The sequence below is a fragment of the Lissotriton helveticus genome, chromosome 3_1, assembly GCF_964261635.1.
Source record: "Lissotriton helveticus chromosome 3_1, aLisHel1.1, whole genome shotgun sequence".
Classification (NCBI taxonomy): Eukaryota; Metazoa; Chordata; class Amphibia; order Caudata; family Salamandridae; genus Lissotriton; species Lissotriton helveticus.
Genome location: NC_136061.1, coordinates 162,062,972 through 162,087,939, shown reverse-complemented (window position 1 = coordinate 162,087,939; position 24,968 = coordinate 162,062,972). Strand labels below are relative to the sequence as shown.

Genomic DNA, 24,968 nt, shown 5'->3' with positions numbered 1-24,968 from the left:
GGTTGATAGCCTTGCTGGACGTTGAGACCAAATATTATGCAACCTTGGTGCTAGAAGAACTTAAGGAATGGTCTGACAACCTTAACCTCATCCCGGCCAACCAGACAGGCTTCAAGCAAGGACTAGGGACGACGACGAACATTCTAGGTCTAACCATAATGGTAAATAAGTATAAGCAGAGGAAACTACATCTTTACCTCTGCGTTATAGACCTAAAAGCAGCATTTGACAGTGTCGACCGCCACCTGTTGTGGAAAAAGCTGCGCGCATAGGATATCCCTGAGAAGCTATTAAAAGGCATACTGCTATTTTATTCAAACACCTGGCTAAGGATTAAGATAGGTGATGGGTCCAGGCTATCAAGGAAACTTACAACCACTAGAGGCCTCAAACAAGGGTGCGTCTTGGCCCCCCACCTTTTTAACTTGTTTTTATCTGACCTTTCTCCAAGACTGAAATGTATCAACTCTCATCCTCCAAAACTTGGCAAAATGAGGCTTTCCCACCTCGCCTATGCGGACGACGTGGTACTTATGAGCCAAACCAAGATTGGCCTTCAAAGAAGTCTTAACGAAATGTCATCCTATATTGAACTAAACAACCTTGAAATAAACATTTCTAAGACAAAAACAATGGTGATTGGTAGCAAACAGAAAAGCAACAGACAATTTGGCTTAACGGTAACCAACTCGAGGAGGTAAACAAATAAAAGTACCTAGGTCTTTACATCGACAACTCAAAAGACCTCAAGGAGCAAAAGCTGTACATGTCTCAGAGAGCTAGTGCACTCACATTTGCCTTTAGCTTGCTGGCTAAAAATCTAAAAGGTCCTTCATTTAAACCTCTACTAGCCGTAATGAAGGCAAAGATTCTGCCCACCTTATCTTATGCAAGTGCAGCCTTCTATGGCGGAGATGGAGGGGTAATAAATAAATTAATAGTTTCCATCTACAAAAAAGTATTCCAGATTCAAAGATCCGCCTCCTCTGCACAGGTGCGCTTGGAATTCAAGCTAGTAAACGAAGAAATAGGCAGAATGTATACAACATAGAAAACCTGGTATCGCCTGAAGCAAAACAAAGCTGCATCAAAAATCAATGAAGTACTTTGGTGAGAATTAAACGAGGATAAAACCTCCGCGTTCAGTCAATACCTGTACAAATCTCTTTCAATCATAGGTACAATGGACCTATGGGACAAAAATCTACCGTACCAGTCTTTTAAGCAAGTTATAAACAAAGTTTTAAAAATCCATTCGTTAACTCTGGACAAAAATACTTTTAGATCTCGGTCGCATGCCTGGATGGTGTTAAATAACTATAAGCTACTCGCTCCAGCACCATACCTGAGCGAAACATTTTCTATCACTGTAAAAAAGCAACTCCTGGGTCACTACCGTCTCTGGCGGACCAGCCTGCCTGGGTGCATACAGGTATAAAATCATGTCGGCTGTCCAATTTTCACAAAGAAGACTTTATCCGTATAATTTGCATATGCAAGAATCTGCACAAAGAACGAGCAAGGATCCTAAAACCAAGCTTCAACGACAGAGGAATTAGAACCTGTAGAGCTGCTATAATGGCATGTCTGAATCCTTCAGATGCTCCACTGAACGGCAGACTGATTAAATTTCTTATGGTATTTAACAAGCTTTGCTAATTATGGTATTATGGTCTTCCAGCAAGCATGGACCTTCTTTTAAACATTGACTTTCTGAAAAGAGACTGGATGTTTAATTCCTTTTTAACGCTCTTTCCTTTTTTTTCTTCTTGCTCTTCTTTTTCCCTTTTACAACACTTGGTTTTTTTTCTTTTTGCAATTATCATAGTCTTAAATCGTTATGGTTTTAACTAACTAAACAATAAAGATCATCATCATCATCATCATCATGTATGTTTAATTTAAATAAATAAATAAAACACTAGATTGACCACAATCCACTATAGGGATACTTAAGTTTGTGAAGTAGAATTTTCTGTAAGCTAAGAATTCAAGAACAAGTCGTCAAGAATGCAGCACTCTTATGCAAGCGTCTCGGATTGTGTTCCACCATAAAGAAGCAATTCTTAACATTTAGGAGAATAAACCTAGAGCCCACTTCCATTACCTAAGCCAACATATGTATCCAGTTAAACGTGGCAGCTATATACTTGCAACAACAAAAAATATTTATGTAAAAAATAAATAGTAACTTTCAATGGAAGTTCTTCCACGGGACATATTACACCCATGATATGCTGTGTGAAATGGCTGCCTCTTACAAATAAACATGTTTAAGGCTCAGTGCTGCTGCTTACAGAATCTCATTCAAGTCACCAACTGGAGGTAAATGCAACTTACTGCAGAGCAATAGGAGTATAAAGCAGGTCAGATTCTAAGCTTAGTGAGAATGCTCATTGGGTTAAAGCGCGTATTGCAGAGAGTTAGATCCACTGAATAAGTGGATTTAATGCACCTATCGGAGCAGTCATTTAAAAACCTATACGTGAGAGGTTTCAGCCCGCCAGAAATTCTCCTCTTTCAGTAGTGCACTGACAGTATGAGCTCTATATTGTTATAGGTTTAAAAAGCGGAAGCTTACAAAACAGAATAAAACCTTAAAAAGATTTGTTCAGCGCATGGCTGCCCCAGCTATGCGTCCCAGCGCTAAATAAATCCAGGCGACGAGTGTTGCAGAATAAAGAGTATAGGGGCTGTGGAATTAGTGTTATTAAATTACTCGTACCCAAGACTACATCACAATTTTCCATCCCAGGCATATTTTTGCAGTTAAAATAAAGAGTTTAGGTTTAGCATTTCTACTACGGATTAATTTTAATTGGCAGATTTTATACAAAATAATATATGCTAATGTTTCTTTGTCGCGCATTCTGATGAAGGAAGGAGGTGAGAAAATTTGATTTATTTAAAGGGGAAAAAAATGGGTATTGCATTTTGTTCCTTGGACAGGTAGATTAAAAATAAATAGACATAGTACGTTATTGGATTTGCCATCGTGAATTACGGAGATCAGGTATATTAATAAGCAATAGCCTGGGCTGATTTGTGATTGAATAGTTTTGGACTGTAAACGTGCCGAACATGCACACGGACAAACAGTCATTTAGTTCACCTACATACTTTGCTAATACGCATTCTACTCACTTTTAGACCTTCAAAGAATCACTGACTATCAGTCACAAATTCTTGGCGCATCACCGTTCTCTTGCCCACTAGCCTAATCACTGTTAGCGTCCAAAATCATTCAGCTTTCACTGACCCAGCTCCAACACCGCCCACTGCCACTGACTTGGGCAACAGAAGAACTATTTCGCCCTCCCAATCATCAGCCTCTAGACTTACCCCAACGTCTCGACTCTTCCTACATGTCCCTTCATCTCTACCCTTAGGAACCGACTAATAATTTCTACTAATCTCCTCGCCTTGTCAATTCTCTTTACCCCCAAAGACTGGGCTCTTTCCCCTAAACATAGCGGCCTCGCTACAGCCTCTCTGCACTACAAAGTCACTGAGATGTTAATGACTCATCAACCCGCTGAACACCACTTGCCACCTTGCCATCTAGGCCCATGTCCACTGTCTGTCTCCCCGCCCCGCCCTCTTCGGCCAGTGTCAGATCCATTCTTCCCGGGTACCTGGAGGCAAATACGGGTGCGCAGCGCACCCACTGGTTGAGATCGCACAAGGCCCGGTACTGGGGGTCGCGCTCTAGCTCTCGCTCCACGTGTAAGGCGTAAAGCGAAAGCAGAATGCCCAGGGCACAGACCGCGCAGCGCGCCGTCCGCTCCCACCGCGGTACGGACACTCTCAGCACGGGCGCCGCCATCTTTCTCCAGACACTGACACACGCAACGACGTGCCATTGGCTTCAGAGCCCGGCGCCTACACGTACGGGCGTTGGGCGGGGCTACATGCGAGGGGCCGGTCTTGTCGTATTGTGCTGCTGTCAAGGCGGGACTTCTTTGCAAGGTGTGTCTTCCATTGGAGAGCGACTGTCATCGGTTGAACCGCGCCCCTTGACGCAACAATGGGGAAGCGATTCAAGCGAATGTGACCGTTGGAAATGTAGACGTCTGGTCTCACGCCATATGCCTCGGCCCTGGAATGCTGACGTAGCTCTTGATAAGCCCAGAATGGCAATTACTCAGCACGCGCTGATTTGGCTCCTTGCCTTGGTTATTTAGGAGGCCTGCGAGACATGATCATTCCTATTCGAGTAATAGGAATCCAGTGTGTATGAGCTAGTGTGAGTGGTAGGCAGTGCTTTAAATGGAAGTGCAGCAGGTACTCAAAATCTAGACTTAGTACCTGTTTGCTCCTGAGAAGTGCTCTCCTGCAGCAGTGCTGAGACCTTTCAAATAAAAGAAGTGCAGGTACTCAGTATCTGAGAGTACATGCCCAATTAAAATGCTGGTAGTAGGGCTGATGGCAGAGCTGGCCTTTGCTAGGACAGGAAAAGAAATTTTGTGCGCTTGCCAGAGCTGCTGACCTTGGAGCTGAGGTACCAGATTCAAGCCACGGCGTCCGCTCAGCTTCCTGTGATTCTGGGGAAATCACTTAATCTCACCGTGACTGCCTAAAAAAAAGCATTTGCAATGCAATAGGTCTCACATTTACGCAAGTTTGAGCTATTGACATTGCAAATAACAATGCCTTTTATTTTTGTTTTCGTTTTTAAAACATTAAAGGCATTGTCATTTACAATGCCAATAGCTTAAACTCGTGTAAATGCGAGACCTATTGCATTGCAAATGCTTGTTTTGGTAGGCACGGAGAGATTAAGTGATTTGCACACAATCACAGGATGATGTGCCGACGCAGAAACTCGAACCGGGATCCCCAACTCTTAAGTGAGCCACATCGTACTGGACACTGAGGTCATCGGGGTGAAACTAGATTGAAACAGTCAGCTGGGAGAAGAGACCCACAAAGAAACTTGACAAGTATTGCCAACTTCGGTTCCCACATTTTTACTCCCAGTAATAGGGTCAATAGAATAATTCAGCAGCGGATGGACAAATTATTAGGCGGCACGTGCCAAATATGCTGTGTTAATATTTCAACATTTTCTAACAATGTTTTATATTTTTCAGCCTAAATTGTCACCTTTTTAGGTCTCGTAGAGAGACCTACTGCCACCCATCCACAAAGCTGACTTTTTACGATCCGGATTTTGACGAGTGCATGTGCTCTCGTGCACGAGCTTGCCCGAGCCTTCTGCCTGCCTCCTGCCTTGAAGGCAATCTGCTTCTCCGCCCCCCTGGCAGCCAAACGCTCTTCAAAGGGTTTGCTCCACGCCCCCCGCCTGCACCACTCTCCATACTTCTCCTCCCACTTCCCACGTCTTTTCTGCCCGCCTCGCACACCACATCAAAGCGTCCAGATCACAGCCTGTCCAGCCTGTGCCGTCTCTCCCTACCCTTAACCCTTCACCCTGCCCCCACCACCTCTCGATATTGCTGCTTGTTTGAAACTTGTTTCTTCATTTCGCGGCCGTTTTTTTGCGGCCGCCAATGCTTGTTTCTTTAACTTCTTGAAGCTTAAGTCCCATCGTGCAGAAACAAACCCTGGAGTGGAACTTACACTCACTCCTTGACCGGGGAAATTCGATATCTGAACAGATCGGCTTTGCGGTTTTTCGGCAGGACGAAGGCTCTGTGGATGGGTGCAGGCTGTTTTATCACGAACGGCCTACTGGAATGCAGTGCCCACATCCTCTTCCCAGTGATACACAGGATACTATATCCACTGGAATTTTGAAACAGATTACAGAATACTTTGATGATCTATAGACTCATCTCGATTGTGTGACCGAGCCGATTTATTTCCATATGAATTCCGCATTACCTCCATCCTTTACTGTTTATATATTCACAAATTTTTATTGAATCGATCTACAAAATTCAGCCCAGACCAAATTCAAGTTTTAATCAAGAAACAAATTTTGGGAAAGGCGCCATCCAGAATTCTGATCTATAGATTCGCCCTGGAAGTATTGATTTGCAATTAAAAAGCCCTGAAGAAGTCCCTCTTTTGGACGAAACGCGTTGGCTGTACGGTGCTTTACAATTGAAAATAAAGATTCTTTGAAGAAAAACATCATCTCTCTGAAAAACGTCATTAATAATGTCAATTGAAATATCTTTTCTTTGTGTGGTGCACCTTTGCGGTTGTTCATCTTTTTACAGTTCAGCATTTTCTTTCATTTTGATTTATTTATTTTACTTTATTTATTTTGTATTTTATTTAATGCGATTTTCTATAGTGCGAACATTACCCGAAGGGTTTCACTACGTACGTTTCTTAGTACATTCCCCTTACCCGCAAGCTCACATAAAAAAGTAACCTCCAGTACATCTCGCAAAAGTGTCCTGAGTCACAATCATTGACCATAGTGACTCGCATTTCTAATCCCCCCTCCATCAGCCTCCCACAGGCTTCCCTCCCCATGACTTCAAAGGCTCACCCAGCGTGCGCTCGGCCGGCCTCACACCCCATCGCCATATGCTTGTTCCCTCCCACTCGCTCGCTCCCCCGCCACCCCCACCAGGCTCTTGAAGCGCGGCACTCCGCAGGTCAACCTGTACCATCACTACCAATTCTATGTCAGGACAGGAGGCTCCGATTATGCTTTTTCTCATTTCCTTAATGAAATGCTCAGCAGCCAATATAAAAACAAAAACTACATTTCCCATTAACACTAGGGAATAACCATAGAGTATGCAGTATATAAGGATACAACACTAGTCCTTCTTCCTCTTTCTTTGCTGCTCCGCAGCCAGTTAAGTGACTTTATCTGTATTTACATGCTTCTTTGCTGTTTTCATGCTTGATTATTGACTGTGTCACTTACTTTGTGTTAGTGCTTTGGCGTTTTCAGAGCGCTGTGCTTGCGCTTTGTTGGAGCGCTCCGGCTCCGGTTGCCATTGTTCTCGCTTTCGTTCTTGTTTTCTCCCGTTCAGCGGCGTGTTCGATTCGGAGCGTGGGTTCGCCTCCCTGTGCCTGGGCGCCGGTGTGTTGCCCTGTTGTTTTGTGGAGCGGGAGAAGGGGTTGCCCGCTCGCGCATGGAGCGCGAGCGCTCTCGAGCCGTGTTTCAACGGGCGGCGGTGTCGCGCATGCGCATTGCCATATTTCCGGCTTCTGTGATTCCTCACAGCGTTGGTTGAGTGAAGGGTCGTTTTCTTAGACGTCCACGCCCACAGCCTGTTGAATTTTGACCCCGTTCGACGCTGGAGTTCAGGAAAGGGCTTCAGTAGTTATTTTGTTGCATAGGCTCTGCCTAGAGTGTGCTTTAGTCTCGGCAGGCTTGTCTCCCTCCACGCTTTACTGCATTTAGAGTCAGGTTTGTGCCTGCTCTTTTGGCCTGCTGTGGGGTTTCACACTCCCCCTGCCTTGTATCTTTGGTACTCCAAATGTATTACAGTCATCTTGTAGGCTCTGAATTGCTACCCTTGTGTATCATGGTGGATTATTATGACGCAGAAGATGACTATTAATATGAGGATGAGGATGATGATTCTCTGGAACATAATTTGGTAGAGGAGCTGGATAAAGGTGTCCAGCAGTCTGTCAATAAGGCACTCGTGCGTGCCATTAATCCTCTTAAGCGTCATTTAAATCAATATGCGCAGCAACAAGGTTGGTTGCCTACGTCTAGAAAGTCCTCCAAGTCTCCTGTCAATCCCCACAAGTCTGATTTCCAGAAACTGGCTAAAACTTTGGTGGCTGAGGCTTCTAAGTCTTCTGCGCCTCAGGACACCCGACGATTCTGATGATGTTCATACTTCAGCTTCTGAGCATGGTTCGCCCCCGCCCAGAAAACGTTTCCGCAAGGAACATTTTGTTGACGCTCCTGAGCGTCCATCGGTGTTGAACTTTGAACCCGCCGATATCGTCCATCCAAATTCTTCCTCATGGTTGCCCTCACCTGCAGTTGCAGCTTATGTTCAGGCCCACATTCGCCAGCCGTTTGATGCATCTGTTAGAGCCAGGCTCCGTTCTGAATGCCCGAGGCCTGATCTCGCGGATCATTTAGCGGAGATGCCAGAGGTAGATGCCATGATGGTCACCTACTTGAAGAAGCATGCAAAGGACCCGAAGAAGGGCCTTGACCGGTCTTGGAGGTCTTGACAAGACAAATTACTTGATATGCTTGGTCCTCTGACCAAGATTCTAGATCTGGTATTTCAAGCGAAGGAGGCCTCAGCTCTTGTGGATCCTGATGAACTGATAGAATGGGCACAAAGGGCTGTCTGTCAATTGGGTAACGCCAATTGTGCAGTTTCCTCTGAGCGGCGTTGGTCCATTCTGTTGAAGTTGGACCTGAAACTGGCGGAGCTCTCGACCTCTGAGTCGGGTCCGGAAGCGCAAGGTCTTTTGTTTGGGCAACCCTTCTTGAATCGACAAAGCGCAGGCTTCTTTGCGCCGGGCTATGCGTCCGGTTTTTGCCAAGGCCGGACGAAATCGTGGACGCTCGTTCGGCGAGGGTCAAACCAACAGTCCCAGTGAGGTAACTTCTCTCACCGTGGTGGGGGACACGACTCCGGATACTCCACCAGAGCGAACTTCTATCCCTCCACAATATGGAAAAGGCCGTTCCGGAGGACAGCAGGGTCATTACCAGGACTACAACTCTGCAGGTGAGCCTGATTCATGCTTGCGATGTGATTTTGGGGGGCAGAGTACAGTTTTTCCTCAACAACTGGCGCATGATCTCCAGCGATGCATGGGTGCTAGAAACCGTTCAAGGGTTCAAGATAGAGTTCTATCACCCTCTGCATCAGACCCGTCCTCCCCCTCCTTTAAGTTTTTCTCTTCACGATCAAGCTTGCCTTTCAGAGGAAATCAACGTTCTACTACAAAAGGGGGCGATTCTTCCAACCGCACGTCATCCGCAGGGTTTTGCCAGCTCAGTCTTTCTGGTCGAGAAGAAAGGAGACGGGTCTCGCCTGGTTCTCAACCTGAAAGACTTCAACGGAGGGGTTGTGTACCGGCACTTCAAGATGGAGGGCATCCAACTCTTGCGGGATCTCCTTCGCGAAGGAGACTGGATGGTCCGTCTGGATCTCAAGGACGCGTATCTGTCGATTCCGATCTTCAAGCCTCATCGGCGGTTCCTCCAGTTTCAATGGAAGGGGGTTTGGTACGAATATCAGGTTCTCCCGTTCGGCCTTTCGTCCGCACCGTGGTGCTTCACGAAGCTTCTGAGGCCGGTTGTGGAATATCTCCCCAGAGTTCTAGCTTACACCACACGGTTTCAAGCAGATCTGATTCTGATTACTCCGCTCTGGAGGGCTCAAGCGTGGTTCCCGGTTCTCCTAGAAATGTGTTGCGAGGCTCCCCTCCTTCTTCCCCAGAAGTGGAATCTCTTGCTGGATCCTCTAGCAGGTCCGCATCCCCTAATTCTGTCTGGATCCCTCCGGTTGCTGGCGTGGCGGATCTCGGGGACCGCTGGACGATCCCAGGCATTTCTAGCGACGCTTCCAAGTTTATTAGTGAGGCCTGGTCTCCCAATACTCACAAACGATACAAGGGTGCTTGGAAGCGCTGGTTTGATTGGTGTGTTCAACGGGAAGTTCATCCCGTTTCAGCAGATGTCTCTTTGATAATTAACTTTCTGGCGTCCCTAGCCTCTTCAGGTCTAGCTTATAGGACAGTCAACAATTTTCGTTCCACTATCTCGGCTGGCCATCTCCAGATTGATGGAAAGCCTGCTGGTGAACACCCTTTCATTTCCAAATTACTTAAGGGTATTCGTCTTTCGAAACCACCCATTCCTAAGTATGTCTCTTTATGGGATGTTTCCATCGTTTTGCGGTTCTTGGAGGCATGTCCTTCAAATCCGCTATTATCCCGTAAGCAGTTGTCTGCAAAGTTGACCATGTTGTTGTGTCTTGTCTCTTGTAAACGTGTGTCGGATGTCCGTGCGTTGGATCTTGCGGGTCGCTGTTTTACGCCGGAAGGCGTTACATTTCGTCTTTCCAGGCGTACCAAATCTAATACTGAGGTGATTACGTATCCCTCTTTTCCCGCTCATCCCAACCTTTGCGTTGTGCAGTGTCTCAAGGATTATGAGGTAAGTACTGCTTCTTTACGTTCAGATATGCAGGGTCAATTGTTGATTGCTTTACAGAAACCTTTTCGCCCTGTGACTCCGGCTACTTTGGCACGCTGGGTAAGATGGCTCATGTCGGAAGCTGGCATTGATGTGTCTGTGTTTGGTGCACATTCTGCACGTGGGGCGATGGCTTCTAAAGCTTTCTCCTTGGGTGTCACTCTTTTTGACATTATGAAAGCAGAGGATTGGTCATCTGACTACGTTTTTAAAACGTTTTATTATAAACCCATTGATCATATTGCTTCTGTGGTGGTGCAACAGCTTTGAACAAGCATAATCGGAGCCTCCTGTCCTGACATAGAATTCAAAATTTGCAAACATACGTGACAAGAATTTTCAATTCTATTAAGGACAAGGAGGCGAGGATTATCCCACCCATTGTTTTGATTTGCATTGTTATTTGCTGTAATATGTATTGATGATGTTGCACAATTGTCTCTTCTCTTGTTTTACCCCCCCCCCACTTTTGCATTCATTATTTGCACTATTTGGGTATTACGGCTATATGCCTCTTTTCAGGTTCCGACCAGAAGTAGAGTTTGCCGGTCTCATCCGTCTCTATGTTCTTCTACTGCCTGCGTCCAGTTCCTTTGGATTTCTGCGGCGTGTTTGCTCTTGTTCCTTTTGGTCTACGTTGGATTGCCTTTTGAACTTGAACTGTTTTCTCCACAAAGAAAGAGGAAGAAGGACTAGTGTTGTGCCCTTATATACTGCATACTCTATGGTTATTCCCTAGTGTTCATGGGAAATGTAGTTTTTGTTTTTATATTGGCTGCTGAGCATTTCATTAAAGAAATGAGAAAAAGCATAATCCTCGCCTCCTTGCCCTTAATAGAATTGAAAATTCTTGTCACGTATGTTTGCAAATTTTGAACTCTCCAACATGTCATGTGGTAACTACTCTTTCTCCACGTCAGTAATTCAAAAGAATACCATCGTAGATTGTTTTTCCGTACCAATTTCAGTTGAAGCGCATCATGTTGGCTGCCGGACGCTCCCTTCTCCCCCTTCGCATTAACGTCTCCTCAGCATTACCAGGTACATAAGCCGCAGTCCCGGCGCCCCCACTGACTCTGTGAATAGCGGCAACTTTCACTGAATTAATTCTGTGCAATGACAAACCGGTGATCTCAGAGGCCACCGGTTTATTTGAGACAATCAAGGACATACTTTGAAACATGAACACACAAACACGTGTGAAAGCTGAAGCGGACAAAACACGATCTTTTCCATCTGGACTTTTTTTGTGTGGCAGATCAAAAGTGCAAACACGCGAAACACAGCCAGGCCAACTGGCAAACAAATGCGCATCGATTTCCGGATAACAGAACCCAGTCACAGCGGATAGAAGCGGATGTGCCTAAAGAGATGTAATGGTCACCCTGGGATTCCATATCAATCCCAGTGGCTTCATTTCCTCTTAGAATATTGTTTTTCCTTCCGTAGTGTGACCACATGCAGGTTTCCCCCCACACCCCCCTCACCCTCACACCCCCTCACCCTCACACCCCCTCACCCTCACACCCCCCTCACCCTCACACCCCCACACCCCCTCACACACCCACACACCCTCACACACCCCCTTACACCCTCACACCCCCTCACCCTCACACCCCCCTCAACCCCCCTCACCCTCACACCCCCTCACCCTCACCCCCCCTCACCCTCACACCCCCTCACCCTCACACCCCCTCACCCTCACACACCCTCACCCTCACCCTCACACCCCCTCACCCTCCCAACCCTCTCACCCTCACACACTATCACACCCTCACCCTCACACCCCCTCACACACCCTCACTCACCCTCACTCACTCACCCTCATACACCCTCATCAGCATAGCATAACAAAACATAGCATGGCATAACAAAAAAAGCATAGGACACACAACCTCTCACCCTCACCCTCGCTCTAACACACTCACCCTCACTCACTCACCCACCCACCCTCACCCACCCTCACTCACCCACCCTCACTCACCCACCCTCACTCACTCACCCACCCTCACCCACCCACCCTCACTCACCCTCACTCACCCTCACCAGCATAGCATAACAAAACATAGCATAGCATAACAAAACAAAGCATAGCAGAGCATAACAAAACAAAGCATAGGATAGCATATCAAAACAAAGCATAGCAAAACAAAACATAGCATAGTATAACAAAGCATAGCATAACAAAACATAGCATAACAAAACATAGCAAAACACAACAAACCATAGCATAACAAAACATAGCATACATAACAAAATATAGCATAGCAAAACATAGCATAGCATAACAAAACACAACATAGCATAGCATAACAAAACACAACACAACATAGCATAACAAAACAAAGCTTAGCATAGCATAACAAAACACAACATAGCATAGCATAGCAAAACACAACACAACATAGCATAACAAAACAAAGCTTAGCATAGCATAACAAAACAGCATAGCATAATAAAACACAACAAAACATAGCAGAGCATAACAAAGCATAGCAGAGCAAAACAGCATAGCATAAAAAACATAGCATAGCCAAACACAACAAAACATAGCATAGCATAACAAAACAAAGCATAACAAAACAAAGCATAGCATAGCATAACAAAACATAGCATAGCATAACAAAACATAGCATAACAAAACATAGCATAACATAACAAAACATAGCATAACAAAACACAACAACACATAGCATAACAAAACACAACAAAACAGCATAGCTTAACAAAACACAACAAAACATATAATAGCATAGCAAAACACAGCATAGCATACCAAACACAGCAAAACATAGCATAGCACAAAAAAACATAGCATATTAAAACAAAGCATTGCATAATAAAACACAACAAAGCATAGCATAGCATAACAAAACATAGCATAACAAAGCATAGCAGAGCAACACATAGCATAGCATAACAAAACATAGCATAGCATAACAAAACATAGCCTAGTAAAACACAACAAAACATAGCATAGCATAACAAAACACAACAAAACATAGCATAGCATAACAAAACAAAGCATAGGATAGCAAAACTAAACATAGCATAGCATAACAAAACAAAGCATAGCATAGCAAAACACAACAAAACATAGCATAGCATAACAAAACAAAGCATAACAAAACAAAGCATAGCATAGCATAACAAAACATAGCATAACAAAACATAGCATAACATAACAAAACATAGCATAACAAAACACAACAAAACAGCATAGCTTAACAAAACACAACAAAACATAGCATGGCTTAACAAAACATAACAAAACATATAATAGCATACCAAAACACAGCATAGCATACCAAACACAGCAAAACATAGCATAGCAAAACAAAGCATAGCATAATAAAACACAACAAAGCATAGCATAGCATAACAAAACATAGCATAACAAAGCAGAGCAGAGCAAAACATAGCATAGCATAACAAAACATAGCATAGCAGAACAAAACATAGCCTAGCAAAACATAACAAAACATAGCATAGCATAACAAAACACAACAAAACATAGCATAGCATAACAAAACAAAGCATAGGATAGCAAAACTAAACATAGCATAGCATAACAAAACAAAGCATAGGATAGCAAAACAAAACAGCATAGCATAACAAAACATAGCATAACATAACAAAACATAGCATAACAAAACACAACAAAACAGCACAGCTTAACAAAACAAAACATAGCATGGCTGAACAAAACATAACAAAACATAATAGCATAGCAAAACACAGCATAGCATACCAACACAACAAAACATAGCATAGCATAACAAAGCATAGCATAGCAAAACAAAGCATAGCATAATAAAGCACAACAAAACATAGCATAGCATAACATAGCATAGCAGAGCAAAACATAGCATAGCATAACAAAGCATAGCATAGCATAAAAAAACATAGCATAACATAGCATAGCATAGCAAAACATAGCATAGCATAGCATAACAAAACATAGCATAGCATAACAAAACAGCATAGCATAGCATAACAAAACAAAACATAGGATATCAAAACAAAACATAGCATAGCATACAGAATCACTCAGCACCACCACAGCATCACTCAGTGGCACCACAACATCACTGAACTCCACCACAGCATCAATCTGTGCAACCATTCAACAACAACTGGTTTAAATATGTTATCTCAATGTTTCAAGCTTTATTACAAATGTAACAAAAAGATGTTAATATTTGACATATGTTCTTGGATTTTCGTCACAATAAAATACACTGAACATAATCTTCACAAATGTTATTTACAAAAGTTTAAGCTATTGCCATTATAAATTACAATAACTTTTATTTAAGTATTAATTATTAAAATAAATTAAAAACCATTGTTATTTGTAATATCAATACATGTAAGTCACGTAAATACAACACATATTGCATTACAAATGCAATAGGTGTCACATTTGCGAAAGTTATAACTATTGGCATGGTAAATGACAAAGCTATTAATTTCGCTATTTTCAAAAACAAAACCTAAATAAAAAATGTGTCATTTACAAGACCAATAGCTCAAACTTTCCTAATACGAGACCTATTGCATTGCAAATGCTTGTTAAAAGCCTGATTATAGCAACCCATCGCTTCAAAATGACGGGTTAACATTTGCAAAGTGCTCAGTGATGCCCCCCCCCCCCCAGTGCAGAAATGTGAACAACTTTTGAACCACTTACCATGAAACTTCGTTTGTTATATTCTGTAGGTGATAGGGATTCATATGTATGTGGAAGCCGCAGCCATCTTAGTTTCACCCGAAGGCTATATATAGTGTTAGTGGTCCAATGGTGTATGGAATTGCCGGAGGCCCTGGGGTGTGATTGTTCATTGCGGTTAGATTCAAGGCTGTTGTAGGTTATGGTTTTTTACGTTTTTTTAAATAAAAATGTACTGCACTGATTATTGGGTGATGTTTCCACACGTATGCCAGATTTTTCACAATGTGTTGCTGTTATGCTATCAATTGTGCTTCACTTGTTTGTAATAAAGAGGACTTTCCCACCAATCACTGTGTGTTCTGTGGAATTAGACAAGCGACCTCGTGATCGGAGCCTAGCGAACTCAGGCGGTAAAATAAGACGAGACAGGGGGCAAACAATAGGCGGTGGCGAGAGAGAGCGGGGTCCAGTGACTGCGAGAAAAGAACACAGAGAGAATGAGAGTGCTTGTGTAGTGCCTTATACCTTTGAGGCAATGGAGCGTACCTGATCAACGGGACTTGGCTCAGCATGTTGAGCTGAGTTGGTTAATAGTGACTGATCTTTAATTAGGGAGATGACAGTGGGCTCTTTAAATAAGGGGCAGTCAGAATGTCCTGACCTTGTATGATAGTACAGGACCAAAGCGCACAACTAGCAGTGCACGGAATAGCCAATCCAGAGCTGTATTGGACAGAGAACTGAGGCAGTGAAAGCTGCGCTAAACACGGATGAGCAGGCACAGTGCACTGCAGCGTGGCATTACTAGTGACTGCGAGAAAAGAACACAAGGAGAACAGGAGCACTTGTATAGTATCTTATACCTTTGAGGCAAAGTAGCGTACCCGATCAACGGGGCGCGACTCAGCATGTTGAGCTGAGTTGGTTAATGGCGACGGATCTTTAATTAGGGAGATGGCGGCGGCAGGCTCTTTAAAAAAGGGACAGTCAGAATATCCTGACCTGCTTTGATAGTACAGAATCGAAGCGCACAACCAGCAGTGCACGGCACAGCCAATCCAGCGCAGTATTGGACAGGATCAGCATTGTTATTGGGTGCCCTAGCTAGAGGAACAGAGGTGGTGAAAGCTGCACTAAACACCGGATAAGCACGCCCAGTGCATTGCAGCGCGGCAGTGCTGCAAGTTTCTTGTAGGTCCGCGCAGGGCACAACCTAGACTGCGGCCAAATAAACGAGCGCAGTGACCCTGAAGCGGGCGCTGCACTCAGTCTTAATGTTTTAAAAAGTAAATAAATAAACAAGCCTGGCATTAAGCCCATAAATCAACAGGTACCACTATGTTGGAAAACAATCCGTCCACAACACCTTGGAAATTTTAATAAACATTCTACTTGTGCATACCATTTCACTGGCTTGTCTCTCAATTTTGGAAAATTATTAGTAAATGCTGCTAAATCACCTCATGAACAAGGAACATGTATATACATTCCTTCTGCTATTTGTCTGAGTGATTAGGCTGATGTTGCTCTCTAATTTTCCTCATCATTCTTCCCTGCTCTAGGTGCTTCTATCTTTTTTTTTCATGTTTCTTTGCCCATTTGACTAATTCTATAACGTGTATTCACATTCCTGCAATTTTTGTTTTTTCTGTGGCTGAGTCATCCACTTGGATCCTATACATTTTCTGCAAGTTACATTTTTTGGAAAGAACAATTTCATATTTTTGGCCTATTTCAGTCAATCTGTCATGTACCCTAGCTGCTCTCCTTGTAATTTTCGTAGACAGCTAAATCAGTTATTTTCTCTGGTATTGCTTTATGTGTTCAAATTCTAAACATCCTATTATTATTTCCTCCAGTTCCATCTTTAATTTTGTAATGTTTAAGGGCTTTCCCACCTCTGAATCTGTTTTCCCTTGTGTATCTGTACCTTCCAACTTTTTAATTCCAGCTGCTTTTTCCAACCAGGCTGGAATATACCCCTCCTTGGTTGAGCAAGGAGCAATAGGAGTTGTGAAAACTAACATTCTCCCATCTATTAGTGCTTGTACTGTTTGAGGAACCTTCCACACAACGATCTGAGAATTCTGTAAAGTCGGAGCAAATCCTGTTGGTGGGGCACCTCAAGCAGTATGTTGAGCTTCTGGCCTAAATTCCACAATTGGAGGAGCACTCACAACAACCCTAGGCACTGCTTGGATGTTTATAGAAGTTATTGGAACTGTTCCATGAACTGCACTTACATCTATTCCAGTAGGAACTGTAACTTGTGGTCGAGACATAACTGGTGGAATAATTTGAAGCACTTGCACAGTTCATTCAATTTGTATTATACCGGGGTCTACAGGAGCAGTAGCCACTCAACCACTGGTACTGACACATGATTTACTCTTATTAGTGGACATTGTACATGGTAGAGGTCTTGAGGACAACATCTGTTCTAATATATCATACCGAGTGGGTATCTGTCTCATCCTCGTCCTTCTCCTTGTTATCCCCTTGTTCCCTGTCTTAGTTGCTTCCGAAGTAATAGGCAGACACAAACTGGTTCCCTCTGTTATAGCCATTCTCCATCTATGCTGTTGTTTGTTCCATTGAGCATCTGCATAGTTACGCACTACTTGTTTTGTTCTCCTCTGGTGTATTTCCATCACAACCTTTTCCCATACACTGAGGAATTTGTATTGAACAAGTCTAGGTGGTGGCTTCATTTCATACAATTTTCCCTTCAAATTATCAAGAATCCTGAAATTAAATGTTCTATATCTAAGGAAACTCAAAGCTCCTTCTTTCTCAGTGATGTTAGACCATTGGCGAAGCCAAATACAAGTGACTAACCCATGTTTCGTTGTCATCAAATATGTAGGCATTCCTTCAGGAGGTACCTCTTCACCCTGCCGTACCAGAATTGTAGCATGCCCTTTCACCAATTTCTTATATTCTTTAAAACATTTCATATTTGTAATTTAATGAGTTGCAAGTCAATTTCAATTTAATATTAGGATTCTGATCTGTATACGCCAATCCAATCCTACTGCCGCTTTTAATTTATTGGTAAACACACAATGTAGATGGTGCATACTTGTTGCATTCATTTTGTGCTTCCCATGTGAATCTCAGCAGTTTCTAAACTATAAGCTTATACAGGTTCCACTGCGTAACAATGAACTACTCGAAAGACAGAAACATTTTAATTCAGCATCCTGGTTAAAGCTTGAGATTCATATCTTCTTGTAAGCTCAATTTGTGTTGACATACTGTTCTTTATTCATCATTGGGTGAATATGTGGCAGCTATAACTATCTTAATACTTTGAGAACATGCAGCTTTCAGAGAAGGAATACTTGCATATAAAATCAGCACATTCTACAGTAATGACAAGTTTAAGCAAGTCAAATGCAGGTCAGGTACCATGGGTTAGCATTTCCCAAAACTTTTATTTACTAACGAGAGAAAATAAAAGGAAGATAGAAAAATGAACGGACTAGTCTGGTTCTAATAATCTAAATACGATAGAAAGGCTTGGTACATTTTGCACCATTTGTTTGCGTGTCACTTTGAAAACAAGCTGCTAATGAATTCTACATACAAGCATACGTGAGTTTAATCAAAGCACATTCTCCCTATGTGTCTTGATTAACCTAAAGAAATATGTCAGTAACTACTGCAGTCTGTTGGTAATGTAAATACAATGTCTACATTGTCTTTTCTGCTTTATTAGGCTCGAAATAGTGCAGACAGTTCCCTTCAATTTGACGATATGCGGTTTTACAGAAGAAACCTTTGATCTTGAATAGTCTGATCTCCCAGTTCCCTAACCTACTGTACTGGCCTCTTTGGTTTAGACTAATGAAGCACTTGAATTAATTGGAAGCCCCTGGAAAGAGATGCTGATCCAACCATCACTGCAGTGCCAGCATTGTCTCTATTGTTGTTGGATCCAAATTCTCTAATGGTGAAGAGCTGGCTGATGATACTACTGAAGAGGAGATAAAAGAGGTCCAAGATGAAGTCGGGACCTTGGAACCGTGAACGCTTGACACTGTGTGTCCTTGAACTTTCAACTATTTTCTCACTGGAGCCTCTTGGAGTTTTAAGGGGGAAGATAACATTTCTGTTCTTCGTAGAATCATGGGGGTTCAAGGGCCTGACTCACCCAGTTGTCCAGGTACTTTAAGGTTGGCAACTTTAAAGGTGAAGGAATGCCACCACTGGTGCAACCATCACGGTTAAGACTCTCAGTGCTGACCGTAGGCAGTAGGAAAGTAAATATTGGTCTTGAATGCAAAATCTGATTAATATCTAATGCAATGAGTAATGGGTGTATGAAAGTAAGCACTCATCAAATCTGGTAATTAAAAATAGATAGCATATGTATGAACATTTTCGATGTTTTCCATTTTGAATGGAATCTTCCTGACCCATTTGTTCAGTTTAATCAGGTGTGTCACAATCCTAAATTGTCTTGATGCTTTTAGAACTAGAATTATAATTGAACATACTCTCTTCACTTTGTCCGTAGGAGCCATGGAAAATTAAAGCTCCATTTCTTCAATATCTGTCACGTTTAGGCGTAGATATCGTGGGAAAACACTGTAGTATACACCATTGCATGAAAGAGGAAGTATGGAGTGTGCAAGGCATAAGCATACATCTCCCATAATGCTTCATAGTCCTACCTCTTTTTCACTACTTAAACACCGCCTACTGGCAACCCGGTGCTTGTCACCTGTGAATACTCCTCACACCCAGAAGGCCATTTCTTACTTTGCTTGCTGCTAAGCCTCTGCCTGGAGACTCAAGCCCACGTCTCCTCTCTGCTGCAGGGCTTATCCTGTAATAGAGAGAGACTGCCTTGGGCAGGTTTCCTTTGGTCGCGTTGGAGCGCATACAACATTTTCCTCTCAGTCCCAGCCACGTTCTGTAAACTCGCGCTGGAGCGTGGTTACAAGCCGAGGTAGGCTCAGAAAAACACTTTCACTTGGAATGCATGGGATTGTGTTTCCTCACCTTTGAGAGCCGTTGAGTGGCTCAGAGCGTTTTTTTATACATCTATCTTTGTTGTGTTGCTTGCCCCAAAAGCCCTGGAACCGCGTGTTATCCCTGGAAGCCTTCCCTTTGACCCATGTGTAATTCCTCACAGATACCAGAGGATTGCTCCTTTAAGCTAAGTACATTAACAATTGCATCTTGCAGGATGTAATAAGCTCAGCGTATTTGCTACGTATTGGTTCATACTTCTGGGAACCCGTTATTGAAGTGATGCTTTATTTTCTTTTCTTTATTTTTGCATTTTTGTGCCTTTTTCTTATAAGGATAAGTGTTGCAGTATTTACTGTAAGTGCATCCACATATTTTATAGTTATATGTTGTAGTTACTTAGGGTGGTGACTTCATGTGTATTGTGTTGTGTCTCACTTACAGGGAACACAGGGCTACCGTAGGAGTGCAGTCTACAACTCCAGAACATTTCCCCATTAAATGTTTTCGCAGCTGCACCTTTACTGTTTTGTTTGTCCCTTTTTTCCCTTTCCCCTACTGTTGTGTTGCCTATGGAGTGGATATATAATTCTCGCAGGTGATTCCATATAAGGGGAAAAGGTTATCTGGCATCTTCCATCGCTCCCGCTGTATCCGGCATCCAAGGTTAATGGTTACCCATTCTGTGTCTTGACAGAGTGATAAGCCCACGGTTACCTACAGCCTGAGTGAAGGATACCATCACTCAGGCTCATCACTCAGCCCCCTGGTACACCCCCAAACTTAGGGAAAATAGAAGTAAATGTAAAAAGTTGGAGCAACAATGGCGTCAGACCTATGACCCTATAGCTAAGTCACACTATAGACAGGCCCTTAAAGAGTTTCACAAACTCAAACGTAACTATATGAGTATCTACTTTGCAGAATCAATAAACAATGCTAAAAACTCCACTAGAACCCTTTTTAACATTGTCAAAGATTTTACAAACCCTACTGCCCTGTCTGATCCAGTTGTCCCTTCGCAATCACTCTGTGAAGATCTATCAGAGTTCTTCGCGAACAAAATTGCAGATATTGCGGCAAATATTCTTCACAACGGCACCGTGATTACGGAAGTGTCTACTACCACCTCCACGAACGCATTCACTGCTTTCAACCCACTCACTAAGGAGCAAGCCCTGAATTTACTCCTGAAATGTAAATCAGGCTCTCCATTGGATCCAGCCCCAGCCTCAATCATGTATGTAATTTCCCTTTTAATCATTCACCCCCTACTAGAAATTTGGAATTCCTCTTTACATTCAGGTATCGTTCCATCTGCCTGGAAACATGCCATACCAATTCCAATTTAAAAAAAAGCCGGCATTGATTCTACCTGCCTGAACAACTACCGCCCGATTTCGCTCTTGCCCAAGCCTGCAAAAGTGATCGAGAAAGCGGTACAAGAGCAGCTGTCCACTCACCTGGAGTCCAACTCACAGTTCCATGACTAGCAATCAGGATTCAGACCCGGCTTTAGTACTGAGTCAGCCTTACTCGCGGTAACTGAGTCGATTCGGGAATGTACGGATAGGGGAGAGGAGGCCATGCTGGCCCTCCTCGACCTATCCGCAGCATTTGATACTGTCTCCCATGACACATTACTTCTGCGCCTACAAGAGGTAGGAGTCAGTGGAACACCCCTCGCCTGGATTAAGTCTTTCCTCGCGAATAGACTTCAACAGGTGATGCTGGGCTCCTTTATGTCAACAAAAAAACCACTGATTTGGGGAGTCCCGCAGGGCTCTGCCCTCAGTCCGCTCCTCTTTAATGTGTACTTGAAACCACTGGCTAAAGTGGTAGAATCCTGGGGAGTCAGAGTAACTTTTTACGCTGACGACACCCAGCTAGTGTTCTCCTTCAAAGACCATGCTGAACAATCATTCCACAATTTCTGCCACTGCATGCTGGACATCGTTACATGGATGTCCTCTAATAACCTAAAACTCAATACAGATAAAACGGAGGTCCTTTTCTTTAATCAGAAATCTACGACCCCCCCCATTCTCTGGTGGCCGGCTGAACTCAACCCCCCCCCCCGATACCAGCTCAAGATGCACAGAATTTAGGTTTTCAATTTGATACTGCTCTCTCCTGCAAAACTCAAATCAATAAAGTCACTTCATCTTGCTTCGGAAAGCTCCGTATGCTAAAAAAAAAAAATTCTTATCTTCCTCTAGACTCACGTAAAACGTCAGTCCACGCCCTTATCACCGCACATTTGGACTACGCAAATAGTCTGTATATCGGAGCCCCAGCGTATCTCATAAAACAACTGCAGACAGTTCAGAACGCAGCTGCCAGGTTGATCTGCAATATTCCTTACCGATATTCCATCTCACCCCATTTGATCAAACTTCACTGGCTCCCAGTGAGACTACGCATCCAATTTAAAGCCTTAACCCTGGCTTTTAGAGCTCTCAATGATCTATGCCCCACCTATCTACGTCGCCGGATTAAATTTTCACAATCACCTCGTAATCTTAGATCTAACCATCTCCAACTGATGATTTGTCCCCGGTTTCGTCTTGTACGAACGGGAGGAAGGGCCTTTGCAGTGGTCACTTCCAAATTGTGGAACCTCCTACCCACAGAACTGAGATTCCAGACCTCTGAGTCCCAATTTCGAAAAAAACTCAAGACCTGGCTCTTTACCCTTATTTAACCTTCCCATTCCCGATTATCTATCGATGAAACTTCTGAACCTTTGAGATACTGTCTTCAGCGCCGGGACACCTCCGTCGGAGGTAGCTGTGCTCTCTATAAACTTCAAAATAAATAAATAAATACCAACACTGTTTTTACTTCAGTGTTAGAAACATTGACCGCATTGCGGATGGAAGTGAATGCCTTCTGAGTGGAAAACGTAGAATTAAAAAACGAGATGGGCACCATGAGGCGAGAAGTAGCAGGTCTGTCCTGCACCAACCCTACGGGTAGAAGGGGGGCCTCTTACATCAGGGACTGTACCTTACCACCACCAGTTACATCTCAAGGCACAGACACAGGGCATACGGCCCAGTCCCAGGGAGAGGGAACAGGTCCGTTCACAAACCCTTATATCACTCCCTCTCAGGCAGGTCCTTTCGCCATTCATGTAATACTCTCTTATTTAAGATCCAACCTTTGGTTGTGTAGTGGACAACTAGTGCAAAACAACAGGATTTTTTTGTTATATTTGAGCTGTGTATGTTTAGGATGTGTGAATGAGTGTGTATGTATGTGGTTCTCGACCTGGTTACTATAACTGTCTCGCTTTTAAAAGATAATTGTGGTCTTTCATATTATGGAATTATAAAAGGAATTTTTCTATATGTATTTAAAGAAATTTAAGTGAAAAACAGTGAATAATTATCTGTATTTTAAAGAAAAAAATGATTTAAGAAATGATAAAAAGATTTCAAATACAAAAATAAATAAATAAACAAATAAGTTGAAAATGTGGTTTGTGTATGCCTGCAATGGAGGTTTTTCCCAGTAGTAAAGTAGTTATAGGTCACGAGGGAGTCTTTTCTTGCTTGTAATACAGCCTGTACAGTTGCCTCTTGTCCCTCCCGAGAGATTCTTTGGGGATCCCAAGAAATATGGAATTTTTTGGGGTCAGTGTAAACTGCACTTTATGTGCAAACCTGCGGTGTTTCCTAACGACCAGGCAACGACGGCTTTCGTTATGTCCTACCTTGGAGGGAATGCAGCCAGTTGGTCCTTCCCCCTAATAGAGATAGACGATCCCGTTTTGCACAACTTTTCTACCTTTTGCGCAGAGATGCGTTAATTATTCGATAGGAAGGCACATCAGCTTTCTTTAGACAGAGAACTCATTACGCTTAAGCAGACCACACAAGACCTACTCACGTACATAACCTCTTTCAACAGGCTTATTGTGGAAACCGATTGGCCCATGGAAAAAAGAACACCCTTATATTATCAGGGGCTGTGAGGCGAACTGAAGGACGTATTGGCAACCATCCAGTGCCTGATACAGGAGAGACATATCTATTTGGTCTTGAAAAAGATGGTCAATTGTTTTTAAACCATCGAAACGCGTCGACACCCGGTTCACATAATTAAGGGACAGAGCTTACCCCATAGACACCAAAATTAGAGTGTGTCCTGGAGTAGTGGTTTACATTAAGGTTCCCTGATATGTATTCATATGACAAATAGGATTGTCTGCTGCTTTCTCTCCTTACTCTCTTTTTTATGATTTTGTATTTCTTATATTGTTATGTACTGGCAAATTCCTCTAACAAAGGATTGTCTTTTTAATAGTTAAAACACTTTTAATATGATGTAATTGGACATGTTTTTGAATGCATTTGTTATGTACTGTTTTTAATTTTGTGGCAAAATTCGGATAAGTTTTTTAACATAAAAAATAAAGAGGAACTGTACAATTTATTGATTGGTTTGTGGACATCTATTTCTAATATATGGGCTAATTTGGTGTTAACCAAATACCATTGTGTGTCGCAAGTATTTGTCCCCAAGGGATTTCCTTTGTTACTATTGATTAGTACACCAATCCCCTGGGTGTAACAGGGTCTCTCTCTTATTTTTTACTAAAGTCGTACATATGCCCGCTACCTGCGACAAACTCATTGACCCAACTGTTCAAATTGATCATCAGCTCCAGGAAAGAAAAGGTGACAAACAGCGAACCGACACGAAGTTCCTGCTTCCCCGACCTAGGCCCATGACGGAAGAGCGGTACAAAAGGGGGTGGTGATGGACGGAGCATCTGACCAATCAAACACTTACACCCAATCACAAGATCTGGGTTTAATCCATCCCCGTTCTTTAGCCCACTCTGCCACCCCAGTTACAGACATGGCCATATGCAAATCAGTCTGACCCTGTGCTTCATGGGAACAGTCCAGCCCGAACTGTCAAGCCATGCCTTCCCTAGACCGGAAACAAGCTTCCGAGGACCGGTTTCTGGCATTACAGCCGTCTTCTGCCCGGCTTGCTTGAATCCAGTGGCAAAGTGAGCATGGGACTCACGTCTGAGCATACCCTGCTGAGTTATCCCTGGAAGCCTTCCCTTTGACCCATGTGGAATTCCTCACACATACCAGTGGATTGCCTTGTTTAAGATAAGTACATTAACAACTGCATCTTGCAGGATGTTATAAGCTCAGTGTCTTTGCTACGTATTGG

At 43.2% G+C, this 24,968-nt stretch overlaps 1 protein-coding gene across 1 annotated transcript in view; it reads right to left on the bottom strand.

Annotated features, from left to right (window-relative positions):
• The window catches only part of VKORC1L1 (vitamin K epoxide reductase complex subunit 1L1), a 98,439-nt gene extending 94,531 nt beyond the window's left edge, over nucleotides 1-3,908 (bottom strand). Inside the window, exon 1 of the mRNA XM_078679463.1 lies at nucleotides 3,636-3,908. Coding sequence (XP_078535589.1) covers nucleotides 3,636-3,826 — 191 coding nt within the window. The 5' untranslated portion in view covers nucleotides 3,827-3,908. The remainder of the gene's footprint in view (nucleotides 1-3,635) is intronic.
• Nucleotides 3,909-24,968: the final 21,060 nt, after the last annotated feature.